This window comes from Populus alba, chromosome 11, assembly GCF_005239225.2.
Source record: "Populus alba chromosome 11, ASM523922v2, whole genome shotgun sequence".
Lineage (NCBI taxonomy): Eukaryota > Viridiplantae > Streptophyta > Magnoliopsida > Malpighiales > Salicaceae > Populus > Populus alba.
In genome coordinates, this window is record NC_133294.1 from 4,885,412 (window position 1) to 4,912,650 (window position 27,239).

Sequence of the window (27,239 nt, forward strand, 5' to 3'; positions counted from 1 at the left end):
GCCAAGGCTCTTCCCTAGTTAGCACTAAAACTAGTACTAGATTATAACAAATGTCCTCTCAACAAGCCCAACAGCAAAATTCTTCGATTAGCTGATAAGTTGTAAATTGTTTTTCTTGGTTTGACGTTATGTGGACGGGTTAATTTATATGCATCGCCGGTCATTCCGATGATACTCTACTTGCTGCTTTATGTAACGTGTCAGAATTTGATAGGGATTTTAAATTCTAATCAGCTATACGCCTTCATCAGGATTTTATGAGAATTTTCTTTCATAGAACTTTCAAATACTTTAGAATTGTGTTACTGTCAGACCAGCTGCTCATTGAATATTCCACCGGCCTGATAGCAACCCTTGAAGGAGTTCCTATTTGTCAATTACGAAAGATACAAATTGATTCTTGTTCTTATGTTTTGGTGCTTGGATAAATGCTATGCATGAACAACAAGAAAAATGTAAGAAAGCAGATAAGAGACAAGTTCAGAGTTCCTATAAGAAGAATCACAACTAATTTGTTTTTGGAATATCTCGGGTTTAGTTACACTAGCACAGATAATAGTAACCATGAGTCCAACAATCTTTTTCTCTATGCTTTTGTTCCTTCTCCCTCTCTACCTTCTCCTGATCGCCTGCAGGAAAAGTTCAAAAAAGCTACCACCAGGTTCTTTGGGTTTGCCCATCATTGGCCAAACTTTCAGCTTCCTAAGTGCCATGAGGAAAAATAGAGCAGAAGAATGGCTTCAGGATAGAATAAGAAAATATGGCCCCATTTCGAAAATGAGCCTTTTGGGGGCCCCAACAGTATTCGTATGCGGTCAGGCTGCAAACAAGTTCTTCTACACCTGTGATGACAGCATACTTGCCAATCAGCAACCATCGTCTGTAAGAAGGCTTTGCGGCGAGAGGAATATCCTAGAATTGAGTGGCCATGAGCACAAGCGTGTTAGAGGAGCTCTTGTATCGATTTTAAAGCCTGAAGTGTTGAAGCAATATGTTGGTAAGATGGATGAAGAAGTCAGAAAGCATTTCAAGATTCATTGGCATGGAAAGAAGAAGGTTTTGGTAGGTCAATTTTATTAAACGACAAAATACTTGCACTCCATAAAAATGATAAGTGCTTACTACGGTAAATGCCCTAATTTTCATTGTTGACCTCTACAGGTTGAAAACCACAGGTGAAGTAATGAAAACTGTGTACTCTTGCATTTCTTTATGTCTTATTTATCTCTTATTTCTCTTTACAACGTAGGCAATGCCATTGATGAAGACTCTTACCTTCAACGTTATGAGCACACTGATATTCGGAATAGAGCAGGGTGCAAAACGAGAGATACTTGTAGAGCTCTTCCAACAACTGCTGAAGGGTGCTCTTTCTGTACCAATCAATTTTCCCTTCACATGCTTCAACCGTAGCCTCCAAGCTAGAAAAAAAATCAGAACGATTGTCATGGATCTGATTCATGAAAAGAGGGCTGCAATGGAGGATCAAATCACCTCTCCACAACAAGATCTTATCACCACACTGCTTAGACTCAGAAATGCGGACTTTTCAGCAGCATTTTCTGATGAGGAAATAGTGGATAATGTTATCATTATAATGATGGCTGGATATGACACAACTTCCATCCTCCTCAGTTTATTGATCAATCTTTTAGCCAATAATCCATCTGTTTATGCCAGCGTTCTTCAAGGTACGCTACTAAATTGATTCAATTAAGACCAGATAATATTGAACAAATTCAAAGCAGTTACTAAAATTTGAGACTACAGAACAAGAGGAGATTGCCAGGAGCAAGGTCTCAGATGACCTTTTGACATGGGATGATCTCCAGAGAATGAGATACACATGGAGAGTAGCGACGGAGTCTCTAAGGATGACCCCTCCGGTGTTCTCCTTCTTCAGGAAGGTCCTAAAAGATTTTGAATATGAAGGATACCTAATTCCCAAAGGATGGCAGGTATGGTTCAAGTCTCTGCGTGTTTCCCTTGTCATTGTAACTTACTCACCAGTGCTACAAGATAACATGTATTCTGCTATCAGGTAAACTGGGCAGCCTGCATGACACACATGGATGAGAGTATCTTCCCAAATCCATCGGATTTTGATCCGGGACATTTTGACAAACAGGCACCAGTTCCTCCATATAGTTTTGTGGCATTCGGAGGCGGAGCTAGAATATGTCCTGGATATGAATTTGCAAGACTTGAAACTCTGATAACAATACATTACCTAGTGAACAGGTTTACATGGAAGCTATGTCACCCAAACATTTATGTTTCAAGGGATCCATTGCCAATTTTCAAGGATGGACTGGAGATAGAAATTGAGCCAAAGATCCCTACCAAAGGCAACTGAATGCTGTCACGGACAGAAAAAGAAGAAAACAAGGGGGGAAACCGAAGCGATATTTGAATTTTAAATACAAATAACATTACGACTGCGTTTTGTGCAGTCTCGTTTTAAATAAACATTAGCTAAGCTGGAATGGCCACGTGCGTGATGTCACGCTGGCAATAGAAGCATTGTCTTTAAATTCCCTAATAACTGCAACAGAATGTGTATGGAAAAATATAACAGAATTACTAGATTCTCTCTTTTGTCCTTTCTCTCAACACGCCTTGAACGTGTAATTTCTTCTCCTGTTTTCCCAACTCCCTCCTTCATCATTCACGATTGTTATACTCAAAGGCTCCAGTTTAACTTGCAGCAAATTAGTATCAGAGCTCACATCTTTGGACTTAGCAAGATGCTGCCAGAAATCAAGTCTCAAGACGTAAGAAGACTGTATGATTCTTTGGAAGCTGCTAACCAAAAAGTCAATGGAATAGAGGTTAAATTGCATGTTCAATCGGATGACCTTGCACAACTTAAGGCCATGATGTAGGAAATGGCGACTAATTAAATAGATTTCCATTAAACAGGCTCTGCAAAACCTTAGCAGGTGAGGCAAGTTCTTCCCAGAACATTCGTATTCCCAGCATCCTGCTTCTGCCAGCAACCAAGACTGGATAGGGGAAGGACCCCAATCAACCTACAGATCACACAAGCCTAGAAGAGATTTCTCTACCTTTGAAGAGGAAGAAGTACACAAATTGTTAGATAAATGCAATCTGTATTTCGATCTGGAAGAAATACCTGAATCTGACAAGTTGAAATTAGCTTTGTATTATTTGGATGGCTTGACAATTTACTGGCATCAGAATTACACCAAAAACCTGGAGGGACATTGAGGTAACATGGGTAGAGTATGTGGACGCCTTGTGCTGTAGGTTTGGAGGGAAAAAAGACCCCTTAGAGGAGCTCACTAAACACAAGCAGGAAGATGAATTAGAAAGTTATATCAAAGACTTTGATATATTATGGAATAGAGCCCAAATCTTCGAAAGGCAAGCCTTGGTGTTCTTCCTAGGGGTTTGGAGATAGAGATTAAGAACTTGATAAAGATGTTTAAGCCTAAATCTCTCAAACAAGTCTATAACGTAGCTAGGTTACATAACAATACTCTTACCTATCAAAAAAATAACTCCTCATTACCCAAAACATCATGCCCAGGCGAGTCCCAACCCACAGCGTGCAAATTTTAACTACCCTGCAAACACTCACAAAACAAACCTCAATCACACCCTCAACCCTTTGAAACCTTCCTCACAAGCTTTGCTACCTACTCCTACAAATCCACCCCTCAACAACAGTAATTTCTACCCTAACCATAAACCCACCAAACCTATTAGAACTAAAGAAATGAATGAGAGAAGAGCAAGGGCTTATGCTTTTGGTGCGATGAGAAGTTTGTACCAGGGTATAAGTGTAGAAACTGGAGGCTATACTCATTATGTATAGTAGAAGATGATGGAGACAACTCGAAGGAGGAGGAGCCAATGAAGACAATGAATGTGGAAGCTCTCACTCCTCATTTATCACTATAGGCAATCCCAGGCACATCTGGTTGTCAAACCATTAAGGTATGGGGGGGATAAACAGATGTCCCATCTTCATTTTGATTGATTCAGGTAGTACACACAACTTCCTCCACGCTGATCTGGCTACAAACTGGGGTGTCCCATGACCCCAATCAAACCTATGAAGGTAGAAGCAGCTAATGGAGGTACCATGTCGTGCACAATAGTATGTAAAAACCTACAATGGAAGATGCAGGGTGTTCAGTTTCAAACAGATGTCTTTGTTATGAAGTTGCAGAACTATGATATGGTTCTTGGTATACAATGGTTGAAGTTATTGGGAAATGTATTGTCCAACTATGAAAACATATGAGTATCCTTTTGGTGGCAGAACAGGAAAGTAATACTGAGGGGAGAAAATCCTAAGTTAGCTCAATCCATACGGTTGGAGGAATTAGATGTACTATTGAGCACTGCACCAAAGTTTCGAGCAAGAAGAATGAATCCTGAAATCCCTTTTGCCTTGCCTCTTTTCCTTCTCCCTCTATACTTCCTCATAAGAAAGAGTTCCAAAAGACTTCCACCTGGTTCTTTAGGTTTACCAATCATAGGCCAAACCCTCAGTTTCTTAAATGCCATGCGAAAAAATACAGCAGAAAAATGGCTTCAGAATAGAACAAGAAAATATGGTCATATCTATAAAATGAACCTATTTCGGACCCCAACAGTGTTCCTTCAAGGAATGGCTACAAACAAGTTCATTTATACTTGCGATAGCGACACACTTTCCAATTAGTAACCATTGTCAGTAAAAAGGATTTGTGGTGAGAGGAATATATTTGAATTGAGTGGCCTTGAGCACAAGCGTGCCAGAAGAGAACTTGTATCACTTTTAAAACCTGAAGTGTTAAAGCAATATGTTGGTAAGATGGATGAACAAATTAGAAAGCATTTTGAGATGCATTGGCATGGATAGAAGAAGGTTATGGTAAGTTGAACAACAACATTTGAACACATCTTTAAATAATATCTTATTGATAGTTTTATTTTTTAAGAGTGAAGGAAGAAACAAAAGAGATTAAAAGACTACAAGAATAAGAATACATGTGCCAAGTAACCTTACCTTGTTAACAACATCAAGCAATTTATTTAAGTACTCTTTTATTGTTTCATACCCTTTCATCTTTTGCAACTCAAGTTCCCTTATTATATTCATCACTTGCATTACACATATTCTTTTGCTGATATTCTTTCATCTTTTACATATTCTTCCTTCAGATAATCTCAAACATCTTCTGCTGATATTCTTTCATCTTTTACATATTCTTCCTTCAGATAATCTCAAACATCTTTTGTTGTTATTCTTGTGAAAATGGTTGTTGAAACAACAACAAACAAACAAGTTTTTGCCTTTAACATCCTAGTTTTTCTTTCCTTGCAACTTTTGATTTGAGTTATGGTAATACAGGCTAAAGCTAAAGACAATAAATACAAAGAAAGAATACAAGCATTTTAATGAGCAAAACGGTCTACTGATATGAACCCCAAGTTCGCAGGTTTTATTTTCTCTAGAATAACAATGATTAAGTCTATTTCTTCAGGAGGTTTACAAAACTTTAAATAAGTCAGAAACCCTACTTCGACTAGAAAACAAAAATAAGAATTCGAGATTACAAATAAAGTAAACATAAATCTGAAAACAACATAAAAATAATAAGGAAAATCACAAAAACTGTCAAAATCGAGTGGCTCGGGGTGAGATTTTCAAAATCTAAAGATATGACGGTTGGATAAAAAATTATAACTCTTTTAAGCCGTTACTTTGGTCTGGAGCAACCAAACCTTTTTTTTGTAATATTTTGGTTGGAAAATACAATAAAGCCCTTGGAGGCTTAAAGAGTGAGTAAATTTGAATAAGGGGTATTATGGTAATTGGATAAATAGTTGATAAATATAAATAGAAAAAGAAAGAGGGATCTGAAAATTTGAAGAACAAAACGTAAGAGAGAAGGGAGGAAGAAGAAGAAGAAGAGAAAAGAAGGGAAAATAAGGGGAAAAGGAAGAGAAGTAGAGGAAATAAGTTTAAAAGGTAAGATTTATGGTTTGAAGTGTATTATATGTTTAATTTCGGTTTTGATTAATTTTTAGAGTTTTGAAGTTTGTATTTTGAGTTAATTGATGAATTAATTTGAAGGTTAGGAGTTGATTATTATGGGTATTTGATTAATTAGTTGATTTTGAGAGATTGAATTGAAGGATAATGATTTTGAGTTATGATTTTGTTTAAATGGTGAAATTGTGTTAGAAATCAGGGGATAACAGTAGGTGATCTGTTGAAATTCTGAGTTTGAGGTTGAAGATGACGAAAATTCAGTTTGGTCCCTCAATTTGTGGAAATTGCAGTTTAGTCCCCGAACTTTGGAACTTTTACAGATTGGTCCTTGGGGCATAAATTGAGGTTCTGAACAGAACTGAGGATGATTTAAGGACAAAATTCCAGTATAATTAATATTTTCAGTTTGGTCCTCCAATTTGACAAATTACGATTTGACCCCTAATATTTTGATAAAATCACATTTTGGACCTTGGGGCATAGTTCAAGATTCTGGACAAAGATAAGGACGAATTATGGATAATTTCAGTATGGATATATATATTTACAATTCGGTCCTCAAATTTGGTAAAATTACGTTTTGGTCCCTGTTTTGGAAAATTGTCGTTTTAGTCCCTAAACTCGAGAGATTAAGCCCAGTTTATTTTATGCATTTGTATCTTTTGTTTGATTTGTTTTTGAGTATATTTCATATATTTATTGTAGGTTCTCCTAACGATCCTTAATCGGATTTTCGGGTCTTTTGCCTGACATTCCTTTAGTTCAGTATTTTCCGGGTGAGTGGAATAATCTTTAATATGCATATAATATAAATAAATATGTATGTTGATTATACAATGAGTACGACTAGTAAGTTTCTTGAATATTTATATATGTTGCTTTATTTTCCGAGTACTCATTTATTCTTGAATTTGCATTCGCAATCTGTCAAAGTAAATTCTATTTGATATGATATACGCTTCTTTGATGATTATGTGAATATCTATTATGCCTTGATATGGGACTTGTCAGTAACTCCATGCTAACGGAGAATAGTTAGCCTGTGTGCACATAGTATTCTGTTACCTAGCTGGTGAGAGAGGCATCAGCCTGTGGTGATTGATCATCCCACAGTGGTCACCGACGGGTGTCATCTGGTCACCTTCGGGTGTCATCTGTTCTCTGACATGTAATCCACTACGTTATGATAATATGTTTAGTAAGTATATGTATATGTATATGTATATGTATATCAAGATAAATCATCTTGCAAATAATATCTGAAATATATGAAATGTGTATTAAATGTTATTCCCCTCACTGAGTTGGTTGAACTCACCCTCATTTTTAATATTATTTCAGGTTCTTAGTTTCTGGAACTTTGTTGAGTGTTTCCGCTTCTTCAGTTCTGGTCGGTATGCCTTGCTTGTTCGCAAGGCTTTCCTTTCAGTTTTGATTTGATGTCTTAGACGCTCCACTGTTACCTTGTTTTAATTACATTTGGATTTTGACAATGTAATGAGTATTATGAATTATTATTTTTGTTTTAATAATTATCTTTCGGTTTCATCAGTATTTGAATAATATAATATTTCTGAATATTATGAGCCGCTGCGTATTTTTGAACAAATTGTTCTTTGATATGTCTGTTCTGAGGCTTAGCGTAGGTGAGGTGTCCTTTCGACACCGCTCCTACGTTGCCGGTCACGGATCTGGGATTCGGGTCGTGACATTTTTGGACCAGGAATCGAACCTATCCCGCTGATTTATAAATATATCTACTAAGCTATTCACATAATTTTTCTGAAGTAGATCCTCATCTAGTTACAGCAGATCCCTGACTATTTAAAATCACTTATTATTACAAGCTCAACTACATCACATGGTTATAGTGTTTGGCAATGAAGGAACTTTATAATCCTCTTCCACAACTTCGTATAGATCTAACACCTCGGGTATGTCTTCATTTTCACTAACCAAAGTTGGTAGTTTTCTCCATCAAGAGACAGGAGGAGCAATTTGAGAGAAATTGGCTTTTGCATTAATTAGGTCCTTTAAGAAGACTGCTCTAATACTAAATGATAGTTTTTTTAAAAAAAAAACAAAAAAGTAAAGGAAGAAACAGAAGAGATTAAAATACTGCAAGAATACTTGTATGTTGCAGCCAGTGATTATTGATTGCATTTATTTGATAGGCATCCTTACAAATAAATAGTAGTAAGAGAAAATTTAAATGCTAACTAATAGCAACAAATCATGCTATGATCTGCTAAGAAACTAACAACTCCAACATACTAAGACAATTTTTATTTGCTGGAAACATAAAAATCTGAAGCTATCAGAACAAAAGGGCAACATAGACTTATGGCAGTCCTGAAGCAATCTTCAACACTAATCATTTGATTGTGAATTTGCTTCTTTTGTGCTAATAATATTTTTTTTCTCTTCACGACACAGGCAATGCCATTGATGAAGGAACTTACCTTCAATCTTATGAGCTCGCTTATCATGGGAATAGAACAAGTTTCAAAAAGAGATGTACCAGTAACGCTCTTCTAGCAACTGATGGAGGGTCTTATATCAGTACCAATCAATTTGCCCTTCACACGCTTCAACCGTAGCCTCCAAGCAAGTGAAAAGATCAGAGAAATCGTCATGGATCTTATTCGTGAAAAAATGGTTGCATTGGACCATCCAAATGCCTCTCCTCAACAAGATCTAATCACTAGCTTGCTTAGTCTCCGGAACGATCACAATTCTGTAGCATTATCTGATGAGGAAATTGTGGATAATGCTGTTATTAAGTGATAGGTGGCCATAACACATCCTCCTCACTTTCTTGATCAGGCTTTTAGCCAAAGATCCATCAGTTTATGCCGGCGTTGTTCAAGGTAGGCAACTAAATGAATATAAAAAAGATCAAATGATTGTAAATTAATCAATAGCAATTACTAAAATGTGAGACAAGAAGAGACTAGCAAGAATAAGGCCTCCAATGAGCTCTTAACATGGGATGATCTTAGAAGAATGAAATACACATGGAGAGTAGCTATGGAGTCTCTAAGGATGAACCCTCCTGCATTTTGTTCCTTCAGGAAGGTCCTTAAAGATTTCAATTATGAGGGTTACCTTATTCCCAAAGGATGGCAGGTGTGATACAACTCTACTTCTGCTTCTCTTATCATTTGTGAACATCAATGCTGAGTTTCAAATGTTTTGCCGCAGGTGATGTGGTGCATGACACACATGGATGATTCTATCTTCCCATATCCATCGGATTTTGATCCAAAGCATTTCGAAAGGCAGTCATCGATCCCCCCATATAGTTTCATGGGATTCGGAGGAGGGCCTCCAATATGTCCTGGATATGAATTTGCAAGACTTGAAACTCTGATTACAGTACATTACCTGGTGAACAGGTTCACATGGAAGCTTTGCTGTCCTGAAATTTCTTTTTCTAGGGATCCAATGCCATCTTTCAAGGATGGACTAGAGATAGAAATCGAGCCAAAGATTCTTGGAGAAATCATCTAAGTGTATGCTTCTGCAATAATGGGATCTATTCCCCTCGACCAAAGTTATAATTGATGCTATTATTCGACTCTACCCTTTCGCTAATATTCTTGCACCCCCTATGCAATGCAAATAAGAATCCAACTACTGGTGCTCCATCTCAGTCAAACATTTACTACTGGAATTTCAGCAGAACAGCCCATCAAGAATGTTGCATCTATCATCTCCATGAAAGAAACAATGTGTAGTACTGAACTCATAAGTGACCTCCCAAATATATTCACTCCAAAACATGATTGATTAGTTAATGTGCATGAAGATTGATGATGATTTTTGGCTGATTAATTCTTTACCTAGTGTCTAGTACTACTTCGATGATTCTTTATCTTTCAAAACCAATATTTTGAAGATAATAATGACATTTGATCATAAGCACCCCAATCTTGTGCGATAACCTCGAATCAAGAATTATTAGCCCAATGCCTCCTCGTGTTAGGTTATTATATATGAACTAGGGAATCCTAACACAAGTCCACCAAGCCAATTCTCCCCAAAACATTTCAAATTTTCAATGATCATAGACTCTTCAAGATCCTACCATCAATCTATTTCGTTGGATTAGGCTTGTAAGAGGTAAGCTAGATATCCAATATTCAACAGATCATGATACATATTATATATCTATAGATATAAACTTGTTTAGAGAAGAAGTCTTTATATATAAAATAAAGTAGCATCCTCTGATCACTTTGCATTTATTACTTAGAGCTTTAGATTAGACAGTAGACCTGGACAAAAGATGGTTTTATTATTAAATACTTTCTTTAGTTCTACACAAAATAGTTAACTTTTTTCTGAATATACAAGTATTTAGTAGAAATTCTGCTGTCCAAATTCGGCAAAAATACGACATGCTGCCTTACAGTAGTGACAAGGGCTGAATTAATCAGTATATACTGGGTGACACAATGTGTTACTAGCGAGCCCAAGAGCAAGATTTTCCTGTTGGCCAAGCTGTTTAAGGCAAGTCTTGTTCTTCCTGGATGACAAGTAGTAGGATTTACATGCGTTGCCTAAGAACTTTCAAGAACATTGCAACGTTTTCCGACAAGGAGGTTGATTTAGCATCTCGGATTTTTGTGTGTAACATGTACTCATGATGGCGTCCGCATAAAAGACGACTAGTTCAGCTCTGGATTGGATATTCCACCCACCACATGACAAATCCTCAGGAAATTCAGATTTTTCAATATTGGAAGGTTCAAACTCAGATCATTGTTATCTATGATTTGGAGCATATACATCTACAAGTGATATGCATCAGCATCAAGACCAAAATACTTGAATACGTGTAGATCTGTCACGAAAACAACAGGAGACAAAATCAAAGTTTCTTACAAGTGAGATTGTTAAATCAGAGTTTCGTACAAGTAGAAGTGTTCCTCTCTAGGTATTTTGTGTAGTTTAAACCAATAATTATAGGAGCTATGGATTCTGGAATCTTTTTCTCCTTGCTTCTACTTTACCTTCTCCAGGTAAGGAAAAGTTCAAAAAGGCTTCCACCAGTTTCTTTGGGGTTACCCATCATAGGTCAAAGCCTGAGCTTCCTACGTGCTATGCGCATGAGACACTGCAGATAAATGGCTTCAGGATAGAACAAGAAAATACGGCCCCATTTAAAAATTGTTCTTTGGGACCCCAACAATGTTCCTTCATGGACTGGCTGCAAATAAGTTCATTTATACTTGTGATGGTAGCACACTTGTCAATCAACATCCATTATCGGTAAGAAGGATTTGCGGTGAGAGGAATATCCTGGAATTGAATGGACATGAGCACAAGCGTGAGAGGGGCCCTGTATCATTTCTCCAGCCTGAAGTGTTAAAGCAATATGTTGATAAGATAGATGAAGTTTGGAAGCATTTTGAGATGCATTGGCATGGCAAGCAGAAGATTCGGTATGTCAAATTAATCAAACAGAAAATATCAGCACATTCTTTTATCTTGAATACATAGGCAATGCTATTGATGAGGACCCTTACATTCAACATTTTGAGCTCACTGATAATTGGAATTGAACAAGGTGAGAAAAGAGACATACTTGTAGAGCTATTTCAACAACTGCTGAAGGGTGTTCTTTCGGTACCAATCAATTTGCCATTCACATGCTTCAATCATAGCCTCCGAGCAAGCGAAAAAATCCAAGCAGTCACCGTGGACCTTATTCATGAAAAAAGGACTGCATTGGAACATCGAGCTAACTTTGATCTAATCACTAGCTAGCTTAGTCTCCGAAACAAGGATAATTCAACATCATTATCTGATTAGGAAATTGTAGATAATGTTCTTGTCATAATGATAGCAGGGTATGATACGTCCTCCATCCTTCTCACTTTCTTGATCGGGCTTTTAGCTAACAATCCATCTGTTTATGCCAGCATTTGTCAAGGTATGAAAGGAACAACAACTACCCAACTGAATAAAGATTGATTAACATTGCATAAAACCATAAATGTCTGAAAAATATGGCACTGCAGAACAGGAGAAAATTGTCAGGAGTAAGACCTTGGGGGAGCTTCTAACATGGGATGATCTTGCAAGTATGAAATAAACATGGAGCGTAGCGTTGGAGTCTCTAAGGATAATGTCTCCTGTATTCATTTCCTTCAGGAGGGTCGTTAAAGATTTCGAGCATGAAGGATACTTATTCCCAAAGGATGGCAGGTGTGACACAATCCCATGCTTGTTTCCCTATTTGTTATAGCTCAATACCATGCTACATGCTAACATGCTTTAGGTTTGAACTATTTATTCCAGGTAGCTTGTTCAGCCTGCATGACACACATGAATGAGTGTATCTTCCCAGATCCATCAAAGTTTGAACCAAGACATTTTGAGAAATCAGCATCCCTCTCTCCATACAGTTTTGTAGCATTATGCGGTGGACATAGAATATGTCCTGGATATGAATTTGCAAGACTTGAAACTCTGATAACAATACATTACCTGGTGAACAGGTTCACATGGAAGCTCTGTTGCCAAAACATTTCTTTTTCTAGAGATCCAATGCCAACATTCAAGGATGGACTAGATAATAGCATATGTTTCTGTCACATTCCTACTGCAAAAGAGTTCCTACCGGGTGCATTAATTTAGGTTATTTTCCTGTTTCCTGTATTGATGGTTTATAGAATAACTCTTGTATTTATTTGACAGTAAACAAATATAAAGAATGTCTGCATCATGCAGTTCACTTTCATAAACAACAGCATAAGACACTATGTCAGTTTCGATTATTGGATATTCAGCTCATCTTAGGGCAATGCTCCTGCAGGTTCTGATTCAATTCATCTTTTCCCTTAAAACATCACCTCAGTTCAACATCATGATTAACTTGTTTGGTGTAGATGATGTATCAAATTACTTATGACATGTATGCTTTTCTGAGGCAACCAGACTTTCACTTTATTGCTTTTTTGAAGCTGAATATCACAGCAAGTAAATCAGCAGTGAAAGCAGCAAGGTGTGGCAAACACATCAATGAGTCAAAATAGAAAGTGTAAGATTATCACCTTCGGTTGCAAAGAACTAGATAAATATGCAAATTCAAAAAAGAAAGTAACAGCTGTGATAATAAGTTAAAGCAGTCATCTAAACTTAATGGCAGATGTGCTAATGTTGTGAGCTAAAGTGATAAACGAGTAGACATTCTGCAAAACAAAAGCTTGGATGTTCCTTTCTATAAATCTCTATAAATATAGAAGGAAAAAAAATCTAGGGCACTCTTGGACAATGTGAATATATGTTATGAAAAAAATAAAGAAAGTGTCTAAGGCCTGATCTTGTTATGCCCTTGAATGCAACAACCTCACCTGTGGCCCGTATATAGTAGCTACAGAGTTAAATCAATTCAATGCCAGGAATCAGATGAATTTGTCGTCTTTCAGACAGCTTACATAGCATACAAAGGGAAAGTACAGAGAAAAATGATTCTACAAAATTGAAACCTCACCTTCATCAAGGCAATGAAACATTTTGATTCAACAATAATTTATGCTCAACACAATTAAACAGCCAAAGATGAAAAACTATAATTTCCTCTAAGCCAGCATAGAAGGTTCTCATTCCTATACAACGTTCCCTTGAACTATCAAACAAACTAAAATCTTACCATATCCCATTAGCTACTGAGGCAACCCAGCTTCAACCTCATTCCACAACTCGGTATTCTTGGAAAACCTCTCCTTTACTTCCCCAATAAGTTCTTTTGCCTTGTCTACCTCCCCACTACTCGCAAGCCCTTGCACTAAAATCTTCATAGTCGAAAAATTTGGCACCATTTTCTTCCCCATGCTCTCCTTGCAAACCCTATAGGCCGACTCAAAATCCCCACCTTTACCCAAAAAGTAAACCAAAGTAGCATAACAGCTATAAGCCGGTTGACACCCTCTATTCTCCATACTCTTAAACAACATCTTTGCTTCCTCCAAATCACCTTCCATGCAAAACCCAAGAATCAAATGACTATATGTAACCCCATTCGGCTTAATTCCCTTCGATAAACACTCTTCTAACAATACTTTCGCTTCTCTCGCCCTCTTAAGTTTACACAAACTGTGAATCCTAATATTATAAACACCAATCCCAGCACTGATCCCATAATCTTCCTCTATCATTTTCGACACTGTCCCTACATCCTCATTCTTCTCTTCCCTATAAAACCCCGCAAATAAATGCCCGAAAGTGGTTTCGTTCGGCTTCACTCCCTTCGTATCCATCTCATTCAAAACCGAATAACACGAACTCGAACTCCCACTCTCACAAAATGACTGAATGACAGTATTAAAAGTTTCCAGATTCGGCTCGATTTTGAACCTCTTGCTAAAATCAACAAAAACCCTTTCCACTTCATCATATTTCTTTGCTAAAATACACGAAAACAGCAAAGCATTCAACAATTTCACTGATCCAGAGGTTAAAACGACGTCATTTTGATTCTTCTCATGATATTCCTTGAAAAGCCGAATCGCCTGATCAATCATGCCAGCTTGGCCGTAGAGGATGATGGAGTGAGCAGCGAAGCGTACGGTGCGGAGATCAGGGCGTGAAGTGCGGAGATCAGTTAAGAAGTCGTCGATGTAAGAGAAGTTGTTGGATTTGGCGAGCTTGTCAATGGCGACTGAGAAGGTGATTCGGTCGATGTGGGCGTAGGGAGTTAGGTAAGCGGAGCGGCAGATTTCGAGGATTTTTTCGGGGTTGGTTTCGCTTTTGAGGAGTGAGAGGGCGGCGCGTGTTTTGCATTTGGAGGAGAGTGGGGAGGTGGAGAAGTTGATGTGGTGGCCGAGGTTGAGGAACTGGAGGCGGAGGCGAGCGAAGAGTGCCATTTTGGTGGAGGGAAAGGGAGGGGATTTGGGGGCATCTGGAGAGTGGAGGGTTTGGGGGTTTTAGGGGGGGTGGTATGGTGGGTGAGGGTGTATGATTTGAGGATAGAGTGCGGAATTTTTTAAAAAAAAAAAAAAAAAAAAAAAAAAACAAACAAAACAAAAGGAAAAAGAGAAATTGATCCGGTGAGGGAGGGAATTGAACCCGACGTGAATCGAACACGCAACCTTCTGATCTGGAGTCAGACGCGCTACCATTGCGCCACGGATCCCTGGATGGCTATTGTTAGATACTAAAATAATCATAACATAATGAAATCAATTTTAAAGACAATTCATTTGATAGATTGAACTACAAATTTATTTGAAGCCTAAACAGTGAGGAAGTTTAAATTTGTTGGTGATGCTCTGATAGTTTATTGTTATTAATCGTGGACCAGCAGCCGCAAATGCGGCCTAAGGGATGTCCAGCAGCATCTCCTCAACCATATTTCCAAATTCATTTCACACCCGCACCATTCTCTGGGCTCCTTTCCCTTCTTTTTTTTGCGGTTGTGTTTGGATTTCATGATCAAGTATTTATGATGCATCCCAAGGTTAGTAGTATTTATATCTCAGGTATGCTAAATGTCAGTATCGGTTTCACTTTATTGATGATGCAAAAAGGGTTGTATTTTTGCAGGTGGCCTTCGCCGGGATCTTTATTAGTTATCGTCATCTCTGGCTTGTCTGAGCTGTTTCCAGTAGCTTACGTTGTGTGAATTCTTAGTGTATGTGCCGATCGAACTGTCTTGATGCAGCCAGCATGGATCATGAGTGTATACACTTCAAAAGTTTGCAATCCTTTGGGAATTGAATTTGATGTGTGCGGACAAATTTGGTTTATTCTTGTAGACTCTAGCTAGTTTGAATTTCTTGCACCATTTGCCAGAGCCAGTTGCTTTCATCTTTTTCTGTGGGAGGAATTAATTAGGAAGGAGGTGAGGGTTTGGGGGAATGGTTTTGGGCAGTCTAAATGGATTTATATTTTGTATTGATTTGGCACTGCTAATAATTAATGGTCTCTAGTTCCCTAGCATAAACAGCTCTCACCTTGCTGCTATAACAATTTATTATCCTAAGTGTTCAGTTAAGTGTCTTACCCGATGAACTTATGATCCAGGCTTGCATCTGGGTGATAGACGACAACAGTGTTGTGAGAGAATGAGGATGGTGAAATTCAAATTGATAACTATTTAATTAATAAAGCTATGATACATGTCAAAGAATAATGTTAACCCCATGCATTAAGTTGTTAGATAAGACTATAAAACATGATTTTATAATAGATGATTGCAAGTTTATAACTTTTGATGCAACATAAACCCTGAGTTATGTTTTAAGGAATTCTTTTGATGCTTCATCAAGATTTGAAACTAGTACTGCTGAAAGAATCTGCCAATTTCTTAATTTTCCATCCATGTTATAGTACTCATCATGTAAAACTCTTTCTGCTCAAAATTACAGCTTGTCGAGATTATTCTACCCGCAGCTCTAGTGCTCTACGCACATATTCCTGCGCGCGGAAGTTGCCTGATCCTAGGAGTGATTCAGCTCAATATCACCAAATTCGTTATATAGCCAGCAATTCTTCACCTGGAGGTAGGTGATGCATGTTGGAGTTGAGCATGCAAGTAGTGATCTATTCTGGTGTGGCCGATCATGCATGATGGTGGAGATTCTTTAATTTTAGATACGTATTACGTACTGAGTCGATTAATTGTTGTACGAAAGATGAATTCTTAATGGGTTAAGAGATGTGAGGCATTGGTTGTTTGATTCTAATTTATTTTCTATACATGTAGTTTATTTTATTAGAATCTGCTGAAAGCAAATTTTGTCTGGTATGGGGTTTGGTGTGTTTGTTTTTGCTGTAATTATTGCGGTTGTGGTTGGAAAAAAAATGATTTTAAAAAAAAAACACTTTTTATGTGGTTTGTGTATATATTTTAAGTGTTTGGTTAAAAGTGTTATTTGACTTTATTGTGGTTAAAAACATGTTTGGTTAAACATGTGGTTGCGGTTGTCCACTTAAATACCGGCAAAATAATAAAAGCACAATTTGTTATTACAATTAAACATTATTGCCCCATCAAACTATTTGCAATGTCATCACGAATGTAATCCATACGCGACGCCCTCTGGTGTCCACTTGTTTGTGATTGTGAAACAACATCAGGAAAAGTATTTGGAGGAACGAAATCAGGATGGCTATCAAACTTGTTGAATGCAACATCTTGGTCCGACTTCCGTCGAATATAGTTGTGTAGCGCCATTGATGCGACAACAATTTTAACCTGTGATTTGTAAGGAAACTCAGGCATGGTTTATAAGATTCGCCATCTTTTCTTCCAAACTTCAAATGTACGTTCAATTAAATTTCAATTTCCAATGGTGTTGTTGTGAATTTTAAATCTATTGGTCCGATTAAATCAGCTGCTACCAAGCACACAGAACAAAGAACCTTGCTGAAATTTCTGGAAACGGTTTCATCTAAATGCTGAAAACGCTCCTGCACTTCCCTATTCGAAGCACCTAGAGTTAAAGTGTAGAAAAACATGCCTACTTTCTTAATAACGCTCATCCATCTAGACGGTTTCAACCTGTACATCGTTTCCAACTCAAAAGCCAAACTCTTCAATGTGTCTGCATCCATCCGAAACATGTTCACACAACGTATCCAATACCCATTTAAAATTCCAATCAACCATCGCATGCCAGTGTTGTATGAATTCATACATGACTCTTTATAAATATACATATTGTAATACAAAGCCAGTGCTCTAGCAGTGCATATGACTAATTTAGTGCAATCACACTCTCTATGCCAAAATAAATCGCCACCGTCATCGTCATCCTGTTGATTTAGGTCGTCGTCCTGAACCTCACTATTATAATTCCCATAACCATCACCAAAATTACCTCCAAAACCATTTACAGAACTTGTACCAGCAAACCCATCAGATACATACCGACCAATATTATTCATAACATTTTCATAATGGTCATTAAAAAGTGCATTAAACCAATTCGCATCCATATCTACAAACACAACTTAATATCAATTTTCAAACTGCAGAGTATTGGTAAAAATTATATGTTCATTGAATAATATGTTTCGAATTTTTGTGTCATTAATGGCGGTCTTAACACAAAACATTTATGTTTGATCAAGCGCTAAATATCAAACATCTTTAACTTATACGTAACTCATTCAATATTTTTCAACACAACAATAATTGTAATTTTCAACCTGCAACGTAACGGTAACATGACAATTTTCACTGCATAATTTGTTTACAATATTTTTAACATTAATGGCGACATTAACTTATCCCAAAACATCTACATTGCAGCAATCCCTAATAATCAAACGTATTTACGGCGACAGTAACTTAAGCAAAAAATATTTAATTTGAAGCGACCCCTACGAATCGAACAAATTTTACTTATAAGTAACGCATTCAATATTTTACAACATAACCTTTAATTAAACCCTCAAAACAGTGTTCATACACGTTGGCATGCTTGAAATATTTGGTGGCAGTCAATTAAGGTTTCATGAGGAAAAAAAACTAAAAAGAAGGGACTGTTGTATAAATAGAAAAAAAAAAAAAAAACATTAATGAACTTGCTTTATTGACAATAACAGCAGCCCTATCAGATTTACCATCTAAATTTGGTAACAAAACATAAAGATAAAGCTTTATTAACTAAAAAGCAGCCCTAAAATCAACAACTAACCTTTTAAAGTCAATGAACTTAGCATTGCAGTGTAAAAACAGAAACAAAACCTCCTGAAAACAACCCTCAATACACGTGGGAATGCTTGCAAAATTTGTGGCCAGCCAATGAAAATGCTTTAGAATGATAATGCATCTTAAATAGAAACACACACACAGCACAAACCAAGATATATTTACTGTCATACCCATCAACAAACCAGTATTTGTACCATGACCAACCATTAAACCCAACAACTCTCATTCAACCCACTATCAAACATTTAAGTAAGGAATAATAATTCACAACAGTAGTAACCATTCAAGTCAACTAACATTCAACCAATCAACAGTCATTCAACTCATAAAAAACCATGAAATCCGTTAAGTTACAATATGAAATTCAAGGCTGAAAAAGCAAACTGAACAAAGTTTTCTAGCCATTCAAACTAGGTTATAGAAGTCAACATGAAACCTACAATTACAGCTTGTAAAAGGTACAACAATAGTTGTTAAAAACATCTCAAACATAACCAATTAGCCTACAAATACAAATATAAAGTAAGTGCTCAACATATGATATGTTACAAGTTAAGAAACCTAGGAAAAACAGCAAAGGCATAACCGTTTACATCAACCATTTGGCAATTCTTCAGCCGCAACAACACCTCATGCACCTCACCTTTTTGTGGACTTTTAACTGTGAAAAAACACATAACAATGCAATATGTTAATGGCTCATTGGGATATAAACCAAACATGATAAGTGTGTTAAACATTAAAAAATACTTCAAATATGAAAATGCCTGCAATAATTACCAAAACATATAATACAAAACAAAATTTAATTGCTGCAACATATAACACACAATAACATACATAACTATAAGTTTTTCCTATATCAAATGTAAACTTACTTCAAGGTCGGTAGTTTGCCCTTTGATCGAATATTAATTCCAGCCATTGAAATTTTTGGTCCATATCACCAATTGCTGCCCACATTTTCCTTTTACTTTAAACTATAAAAAACTCAGTTGTAAAATAATACAGCTCACTGCCGAACACCACTTCCTTAATGGAGTGAAACTCCTTCATCACCTCTTCTATGCTACATCCTTTTTTATCCAAAACACTTGACGTGCATTCACTCTTGGTAGACACACTATCAACTAACTTATCTAATCGCGAAAATAATTGCAATCCCCTTCTAGCACCCTTTTTTCTTTTTTTTTTTATTTTGTTGGGAACTTTGTTGCACACCTTTTCTCTTCCTACTATTACTAGTGGGATTGCTTGTGCTATTGGTAAAATTGACATCAGCCGCCATATTATTGACATCGGCAATAAAATTTGGTAGACTATCCTCCTCAGAATCTCCACTACCTTCCTCAACATGAGGGTCCTCATTAACTGCATTAGTTTGCCTTTAACCAACACCATTTTCATCAGAATTCAGACCCTGTGATGGAGCTCAAGCATACTGACCGGTAGCAACAGTGTTTGTAAACATGATATCATATTTACAACACAATGTTGGATCGATGCCAGCATGCCTAAATTTTCTTGCTCCGTGTATCTCCTACAACAAGGGACAATGAAGATAAAAATGCATAAAAAATGATGTAAAAGCACGCAATCAAACAGTTTATTACAGCTCTAAACATACTTAAAAAAACAGACTTGGTTTTTAGCTTTCCACCATTCATCAGGAGTCAAAATTGTTCCAAGTTCAGCACTCCATCATACTCTTGTTTCGGAAATCAAAATTTTCCATATTCTCCATTCTTTTTTAATTTTATCCCACTTATTCTTTAATTGTGCTTTCATTAATGCATGGCCAGTTTGATCCTTAAAGCAATTCATAACATATTTCCACCCAGCTTTGTCAAAATATGTGTTGGGTCGTATACCTTGCTCAATTACTTTAATACATAGGTCATAAAAAGCGTGCAACATCTCTCTAGTCCAATAAGCCTTATCTTGTGATTGAGAATCGTCCATGTTCTCGGTTAAAATGTTTTGTCTAATATACAATTAACAGGTTAATTTCCTAGAGGCGATGTAAAGGACATGGAATGCATAATCTATCCTAATTAAATCGCAACCTGAAATAAAAAAAATACAAATTGAGAACATAGACTTAACATAATCATCTTAACACTTTAATTGCTAGGTTTATTTCCATTAATGTTTCAACAAGCCAATGTTTTCATTGCCTAAGCAAAAAAAAAAAGAGGTAACCAGTATAAAATGATTACTGAAAGGTGAAAATTGAGAGTGGAAAACCCCTACTAGACAGCATAAGTACGCATTGATTTCATTCAGATAATAATGGGCTTAGAGCTGGCATGGTTTGAAAGCACAAGAGCCTAAGAAGGCCTGCTAAAGAGACAACGTCCAGCCTTAAGTGTATATAGAAATATTTAAGTCCAACCAAGATGAAATTAACTCAGGAGGCCAGGAAATTCAAACCCAATGAAAAGCTTAGATGACCGAACCTTATATTCAAAAGAAGTAGGTCATTTTGAATTCAATGACATTAAAAGAGAGAGATATCAAGTGTTGTTATCATTTTTAAAATAAGCTAAAATTATGTTTATAAAGATATTTTGAATTTAATTATTTAGGTTTAATAAAACTAGCTAAACTTTAAGAGGGTCTTTTGCTAAAGAGAACTTATTTACATTGGAGTTTTGAAGGTATAATGCAGATGTTCAACTAGAATCCTCCTTCTTGTCCATGGCTAAATTAAAATGGAATGTAAATGACTGCTCTCTAAGCTAGTATGATGTGGCTTGGGGTGGGTGGGAGGAGTGTTGTGTGATTCCAAGGGAATTCGGTATTTATTTTCTCATGTTCAGCACAAACCTTGGATTCAATTTTTTGGCAGTTTAGATGTTTATTGCTGAGGGATGATCTTATGGTGAAATTCAAGCGTTCAAGTTACATAAAATGTAATATACAATTGTCATTAGTAAGTTACAGAACAAATGTTCAATCGAAACATACATAATAAAACACTACAATTACAGAAATGTTTATTCTCAGAAAACACACAGCAACTGAAACTTAAAGAGTAAAGTAATTGTGCAACCGAAACAGAGCAACTGAACTTGAATTTTCTTGTGCAACCGAGACAGAGATTGGTAAGATGCTTGAGTTTGAGCTTTCCAGGAGGCTAATTTTGATGCCCTCTTTGGTTCCGGCAAAGAAAACAATGTGAAAAGAAAATTATAGTTAGAGAAAATAGTTTGTTTTAGTAGATAAGACATAATTTATACATTTTTTTTAGGTACAGTGTGAAGAAAATTACCTGGGTTTCTTCAACCGCGAAAGGAGTTCATCATGGCAGTAGATCGGTGGCAGATGAGCTTGATCTACACTCGACTACAAACACTGGTGACTGGCTGGTCTGTGTGAGAGAATGGACGAAGAGTGTGTATGGGTGTGTTTACCACAGCGAAGCGCGAGGAGAAGAACTGATTTTTGGAGAAGAGGGAAGCTATGGAGGAGGAGAGCTCAGCTGAACTTGGAGGCGAATGTGGAGGAGGAGAGATGATCGTGATGTTGAGGACAACTATGGCTAATTAATTTTTTTGGTAAAGGTTGCAGCGTTTTCTGAACAGCAGCCACGACAAAAGCAATGCTGAGTTACTTTTGCTTATCCTGCGTTTGGAACGCAATTTGTGTGGGCCCCATGGAGTTTGAAATTGTGAGTAGCTATTAACCAAACATCTTGTTTAATAGAACCACAGGAAACGTGGACGCTCCCACGTAACCAAACAGGTTCTTAGTTGGTGCAGGAGAGAAAGGAAGGCGACGCTGGGGGTGTGGGGAGTGAGGAGTGAAGGTCGAACGAGGAATAAAAAAACAAAAAAAAAACTCAGTTAATCCAGCCAAATACCCATGTTAACCTAATGTTCTAATTGACTCGTATTTGAATTGAAAAAAACTCAGCCATCAAATAGTACGTTCTTTTCTCGGCTAATGTTGTATGTTTGCAAGGTCATTTTATTAAGAAATATAGCAATTGATTGATATTATCACTCAACATATTAAACTATCTTTAAAGTAGTTAATTCTTTTATGAAATAAATTCTAATTGTAATTTAGACCGGCTATTATATGTAAACATGAGAAAAAAGAAAAACCTTTAGGCAGCTAATTGGAAAAATATAATCCCTTAAGGACTAAAGGTGTAGTTTGTTTACTAATTTCAGATGTGCAGAACATGTCTTAATTGGGCTTGGGAAACTGATGTGGTGGATGCGGGTACATGGGGTCATTATTATCCGGGATGATGATGGTCGTTAGATGGCTGCGTTAGTTCTTTTATTTGCAAGGATATGGAAAATGGACGGCACCGATTTGAGGATAGAGTGCGGAGTTTTTTTATAAAAGAAAAAAAAATACCGATACGGTGTGGGAGGGGATTGAACCCGACGTGAATCGAACACGCAACCTTCTGATCTGGAGTCAGACGCGCTACCATTGCGCCACGGATCCCTAGATAACAAATATTCTACAAATGAATATAATTAACCTTATATTACGAAAACATGAAAGATTAATAGTAATAATAATAATAATAATTAGGGTTTGTTATTTATTCAGCTTTCCGAACTTCTCAAGATTGCATCAGGAAGCATTAATGGCCGCAGAAAAGGATATCAAGGAGTTTGAAGAAGCCATCGATTTTGTAAGGAAGGTAGAGATGCACTGCAACGAGAAGGTTTCCAAAGCCTTTTTGATGACTTTACGTGCATACAGAAACGGGCGCAAGGATTTGGTTGATGCGTACAGAGGTGTTGTTGGGCTGGTTGCAGACTAGCCTGATTTGCTAGTGGGGTTTCATAGATTTTTTCCAAATTCTGAAGCAATGGACTCTACAATAAGCTAGTTGCCCATTTGAAAATTGGAGAATGTGTTAGAATTTACTTTCACGAAACTTTTGACAAAGTAAGCCTCCATGTCACAGACAGCTTATATGGAGATTTCTTTGCTGGAGAAGATGAACGGGATGCTGGAAAACCTACAAAAATTTGTCCCTTTTGAAGAATTGAAGATCTTTTAATGATGAAGTTAGTATATATGGGGATGAAGATTATGAAGCAACAGGAAGTTGTGTGTGGGTGTTGGAGAAAGGTTGTGGGAAAGGTTATAAAAGCGAGTTATAGCACTTAAAATCATTTTTTATATATATATATATATATATACATGCAGCTAGCTTTCGATCGCTATTGAATATAAAGTTAAGAAAAATATCATTCAGATGTAGCGCAGCTTTTGTGTTTATCTTTCATAGCAGTCCTGTGTTTGAAAGTGATTAATATGTAATGTGTATACGATTTTTGTGCTATATTATATTTGTTTGTATTGATTAAGTCGTGTTAAATTATTTGAAAGTTATTCCTTTGTGTGTGTCTGGATATATTTGTGAAATCATATAGAGATTTGTGTTTCGATGGCAATTATATGGGTTTCTTTATGTAATGTCGGTTGGTCATTGTGGACTTGGGGATTGTATAATTCTCGTGTTATTTTTTATGGGAACACCGTACCGGAAATATTATTTACGCATGCGCATGATCATAGACGATGGATGATAGCCCAAACCATTGAGAAATTGGGCTTTAACTTATGTTTTTGGGTTTAATTTATATGAACTTTCAGTTGAGTTTTATTAATTTAGCTTTATTTGTTGGGCTTGATTTAATTAATGTTGGATATTTTATTTAATGGGCCATAAGCCCAATTGCTTATTCAAGTTAGGGTTTTAGTATAAATACCCTACTTTTCTAAATGTTAAGGGACTTTTGATGATTAATGAAAAATTGCAGACTTTGCATATCTCCAATCTCCTTTCTTCCTCTTCTCTAGCTTCTTTCTTTCCCTAAAGCTTCTTTCTTTTCTTGCTTTAATTCTTTTTATTTGTTGTCCCGCGTCAAATTTGGTATCAGAGCACGGCTTTTAATTGTTCTTACAATTAATCGATCTATGTGTTACAATTAATCTGGAAAAAAAAAAAAGTTACTGTTCATTAAAAAAATATTACTGTTCATCCTCTTCGCAGCCGAAAAAAAGGCCCTGCCATCCTCTGCGCACCCACTGTTCACTGTTCACTGTTCAAACACTGTTCATCCCACGACTGTAATCGGGTTTTCCAGCAGCGGCGCCCCTGCCATCTGCGACGTCTCAGCCAGTCACAGCGGCGTCCCTTCCATCAGCGGCGCCTCAGCCAGTCACAGCGGCGTCCCTTCCATCAGCGGCGCCTCAACCAGTCACAGCGGCAGACCCACCACCGAGAAGACCTGCACATCAGTCCACCGATCCACGCCGATTTGCTACCTCCGACACAGACCAGCGGCAACCACCAGATTGACACCGCAAGAGACATCAATGGAACTCTGGCTTCAGCAGCACAAAACCACCAGCAACAGCCACCCACAAACCCATCACAGCCAGCACTGACTGGTGGTTCACCGCAACAAAGGCAGCACAGCAGACTTCACCTACCACCGTCCACAGTGCCATCACCTTCAGCAGCCACAACAGGTCGCCCATGCTTCATCTGCCACCGCCCCAGTGTCGTCGCCCTCAACCGTCAGCCACAGACAGAGCAGTAGAACCGGCCGGCGGCAACCACCACCTTCAACAGACTACAACTAGCCTCGCCTTCAGCAATCACGTCGCGCCGCCAGCAAAAGCAACAAAGCAATTGCAACACAGAAGAAAAGAGTTGCACAGAAGAAGAGAGTTGAGGCGAAATTAATTAACCCTGCCACGTCAGCTCCTGGAGCCACGTCATCCGCCACGTCATCACTCCGGAACCACATCAGCAGTTCAGACAGCTACACCACTGTTCGCCACGTCAGCAGAATCGCCACGTCAGCTGCTACATAATCTACTGTCCATCCGCGATAAATTCCACAACTAAATCTTGGTCGGTAAATTACTTTACTCTTTGGTTTGTTGATTTTTACTTTTTTGGTATTGCACTTAGTATTCGAAATTATCATTAATATTTCTTTTTGTGCCCAAAAAAAAAAAAAAATCTCACCTAACATTTTTATTGTTAATTATGTTCATCAACCTCTTTCATTAGTGATAGCTAATATCTTGTTCTATTTGATAATTATAAGTTCTCGCTTGTGACATCGTGTTTGATTAATCATTTACACTTAAGAATCTAGTATTACATGCTTTCAATTTTATTAGTGTAATTTGTTCTTGATTAATCTCCACATTAAAAAAAAAAAATTAGCTTTATTTTTGTATTGTGATTTTACATGCAAGAACCATTTGTGATCTCAATTCCTTTTATAAGTTAGTATTGCATGCATTTGTGTCACGATCAACTAGTGTCTAAGCTTAAGTTTACACCTACTGTAGACTCAACCTTTAGTGATACTCTTATGATCATTTCAAGGGAACTGCAAACTTAGGTGATCAACATGTTTAGAAGAATTGAGCCCCAAGAGAGTTTTCGAATAAGGCACTCAAAGACCGGTAAATATCACAAGAATAATCATTATGGACAAGATCACTCTGAGCGACACCAATATGGCCATCATTTAGGTTACTCAAAACACGATGACTTTGATGAGCGAGTCTTGAGTCCTAAACAAATAGAAGCCCCCACTTTTGATGGTCGTCATGACCCTTGAATATTTGATATGTGGATTCGTGATATGGATCAATTCTTTGAGTGGCATAATTTGTCTGATAATAAGAGAGTTAGATTTGCTAAGATGAAACTCATTGATAAAGCCAAAATTTATTGGAGAGATGTTGAGGATTGTTTAGAGATGAGAGGTAAACCTCCTATAACTGATTGGATCAAAATGAAACAAAAACTTCAGGAAAAGTACATACCCCAGTCTTATAGGAGTAAACTCTTAGACCAATGGAACAATCTAAGACAGGGGAACAAGTCTATCAATGAGTATATAACGCAGTTTAACGATTACATGATTAGATGTGCCATAAGAGAGAATGAAGCCATAACTTTGCGTAGATTTTTGTAAAGGCTTAAATGATGATCTTAGAAGAGAAGTTGTATTTCAAGGTGTATCTACCTTAACCAAGCTTATACTTAGTTAAAGACTACAAGTTGGTCACAAAGAATCAGTGGAAGAATCATCAAGACTCTTATAGTATCCCTACTAGGTCCCAATTCAGAAGTAGTAATTCTTTCTTAGGTGCTCCACCCCACAGACCTAATCCTAGTAGCGCCCAACTTTGTAAGAAAGATAGAGGCAAACAAGTTGTCAATGAAGTGTCCAAGGTGAGTTCAAAGGTTAAGTGTATTAATTGTTTAGGTTTTGGTCATATCTCTTTAGATTGCACCTCGAAACCCTTAGTCGTCCAAAAACATAAGGATATAGGTAAAGAGGAATATTGTAGTGTTGAAGTATATGAACCTAATCTTGAGGATTTTAGTGACCTAGATGATGAGGATATGCAAGAAGAGGGACCCAACACAATTGATGGGGACACCGAATCGGAAATATTATTTATGCACGCACATGATCATAGACGATGGAGGATAGTCTAAACCATTGAGAAATTGGGCTTTAACTTATGTTTTGG

General features: G+C 37.2%; 4 protein-coding genes, 2 long non-coding RNA genes and 2 other non-coding genes across 13 annotated transcripts; 5 read left to right on the plus strand and 3 right to left on the minus strand.

Moving 5' to 3' along the window:
- Positions 1 to 461: 461 nt before the first annotated feature.
- On the plus strand, positions 462 to 2,640 carry LOC118031251 (cytochrome P450 716B1). The gene is made up of 4 exons (XM_035035604.2): positions 462 to 1,062; positions 1,250 to 1,691; positions 1,771 to 1,958; positions 2,042 to 2,640. The coding sequence occupies exons 1-4, from the start codon at positions 565 to 567 to the stop codon at positions 2,354 to 2,356; spliced, it is 1,443 nt and encodes a 480-aa protein (XP_034891495.1). The 5' UTR covers positions 462 to 564; the 3' UTR covers positions 2,357 to 2,640.
- On the minus strand, positions 2,640 to 14,970 carry LOC118031254 (pentatricopeptide repeat-containing protein At1g11630, mitochondrial). 6 transcript variants are annotated; one of them, XR_004684498.2, is made up of 4 exons: positions 13,677 to 14,970; positions 12,071 to 12,336; positions 11,607 to 11,930; positions 10,416 to 11,378 (listed from the first exon to the last, which is right to left on the minus strand). XR_004684498.2 is itself a non-coding variant. In XM_073412552.1 (2 exons), exon 1 carries the CDS (start codon positions 14,887 to 14,889, stop codon positions 13,690 to 13,692), a length of 1,200 nt encoding a protein of 399 aa, XP_073268653.1. In that variant the 5' UTR covers positions 14,890 to 14,970; the 3' UTR covers positions 2,640 to 3,305; positions 13,677 to 13,689. The 6 variants fall into 6 exon arrangements, 3 of the variants coding, with proteins under 3 accessions (XP_073268653.1, XP_073268652.1, XP_034891497.1); XR_012171202.1 differs by lacking the exons at positions 10,416 to 11,378; positions 11,607 to 11,930; positions 12,071 to 12,336 and adding exons at positions 2,640 to 3,305; positions 3,797 to 4,138; XR_004684499.2 differs by lacking the exon at positions 12,071 to 12,336 and having other exon boundaries at positions 10,419 to 11,378.
- Positions 5,756 to 7,581, plus strand: LOC140956128 (uncharacterized). Its single transcript, XR_012171193.1, has 3 exons — positions 5,756 to 5,989; positions 6,719 to 6,789; positions 7,355 to 7,581. It is a non-coding gene; the product is annotated as an uncharacterized lncRNA (long non-coding RNA).
- On the plus strand, positions 8,558 to 9,526 carry LOC118031246 (cytochrome P450 716B1). Its single transcript, XM_035035599.1, has 3 exons — positions 8,558 to 8,796; positions 8,956 to 9,142; positions 9,218 to 9,526. The coding sequence occupies exons 1-3, from the start codon at positions 8,558 to 8,560 to the stop codon at positions 9,524 to 9,526; spliced, it is 735 nt and encodes a 244-aa protein (XP_034891490.1).
- Positions 11,210 to 12,357, plus strand: LOC118031245 (cytochrome P450 716B1-like). Its single transcript, XM_035035598.1, has 6 exons — positions 11,210 to 11,463; positions 11,563 to 11,647; positions 11,834 to 11,954; positions 12,043 to 12,105; positions 12,176 to 12,229; positions 12,323 to 12,357. The coding sequence occupies exons 1-6, from the start codon at positions 11,210 to 11,212 to the stop codon at positions 12,355 to 12,357; spliced, it is 612 nt and encodes a 203-aa protein (XP_034891489.1).
- Positions 14,971 to 15,076: 106 nt separating the features above from the next.
- On the plus strand, positions 15,077 to 16,769 carry LOC140956114 (uncharacterized). The gene is made up of 3 exons (XR_012171155.1): positions 15,077 to 15,482; positions 15,569 to 15,704; positions 16,393 to 16,769. It is a non-coding gene; the product is annotated as an uncharacterized lncRNA (long non-coding RNA).
- Positions 15,087 to 15,158, minus strand: TRNAW-CCA (transfer RNA tryptophan (anticodon CCA)). Its single transcript has one exon. It is a non-coding gene; the product is annotated as a tRNA-Trp (tRNA).
- A 6,312-nt stretch (positions 16,770 to 23,081) lies between the features above and the next one.
- Positions 23,082 to 23,153, minus strand: TRNAW-CCA (transfer RNA tryptophan (anticodon CCA)). The gene has a single exon. It is a non-coding gene; the product is annotated as a tRNA-Trp (tRNA).
- Positions 23,154 to 27,239: the final 4,086 nt, after the last annotated feature.

What these genes read in the sequence shown, in the direction of transcription:
- LOC118031251 (XM_035035604.2), top strand. Translation starts at nt 565, where the DNA reads ATGAGTCCAACAATCTTTTTCTCTATGCTTTTGTTCCTTCTCCCTCTC. An exon ending in TTATGCCAGCGTTCTTCAAG is followed by an intron (nt 1,692 to 1,770) that starts GTACGCTACTAA and finishes TTGAGACTACAG; the next exon opens with AACAAGAGGAGATTGCCAGG. An exon ending in TAATTCCCAAAGGATGGCAG is followed by an intron (nt 1,959 to 2,041) that starts GTATGGTTCAAG and finishes TTCTGCTATCAG; the next exon opens with GTAAACTGGGCAGCCTGCAT.
- LOC118031246 (XM_035035599.1), top strand. Translation starts at nt 8,558, where the DNA reads ATGGAGGGTCTTATATCAGTACCAATCAATTTGCCCTTCACACGCTTC. An exon ending in GTGGATAATGCTGTTATTAA is followed by an intron (nt 8,797 to 8,955) that starts GTGATAGGTGGC and finishes CTAAAATGTGAG; the next exon opens with ACAAGAAGAGACTAGCAAGA. An exon ending in TTATTCCCAAAGGATGGCAG is followed by an intron (nt 9,143 to 9,217) that starts GTGTGATACAAC and finishes GTTTTGCCGCAG; the next exon opens with GTGATGTGGTGCATGACACA.
- LOC118031245 (XM_035035598.1), top strand. Translation starts at nt 11,210, where the DNA reads ATGTTCCTTCATGGACTGGCTGCAAATAAGTTCATTTATACTTGTGAT. An exon ending in TGCTGAAGGGTGTTCTTTCG is followed by an intron (nt 11,648 to 11,833) that starts GTACCAATCAAT and finishes TTATCTGATTAG; the next exon opens with GAAATTGTAGATAATGTTCT. An exon ending in TTATGCCAGCATTTGTCAAG is followed by an intron (nt 11,955 to 12,042) that starts GTATGAAAGGAA and finishes ATGGCACTGCAG; the next exon opens with AACAGGAGAAAATTGTCAGG.
- LOC118031254 (XM_073412552.1), bottom strand. Translation starts at nt 14,889, where the DNA reads ATGGCACTCTTCGCTCGCCTCCGCCTCCAGTTCCTCAACCTCGGCCAC.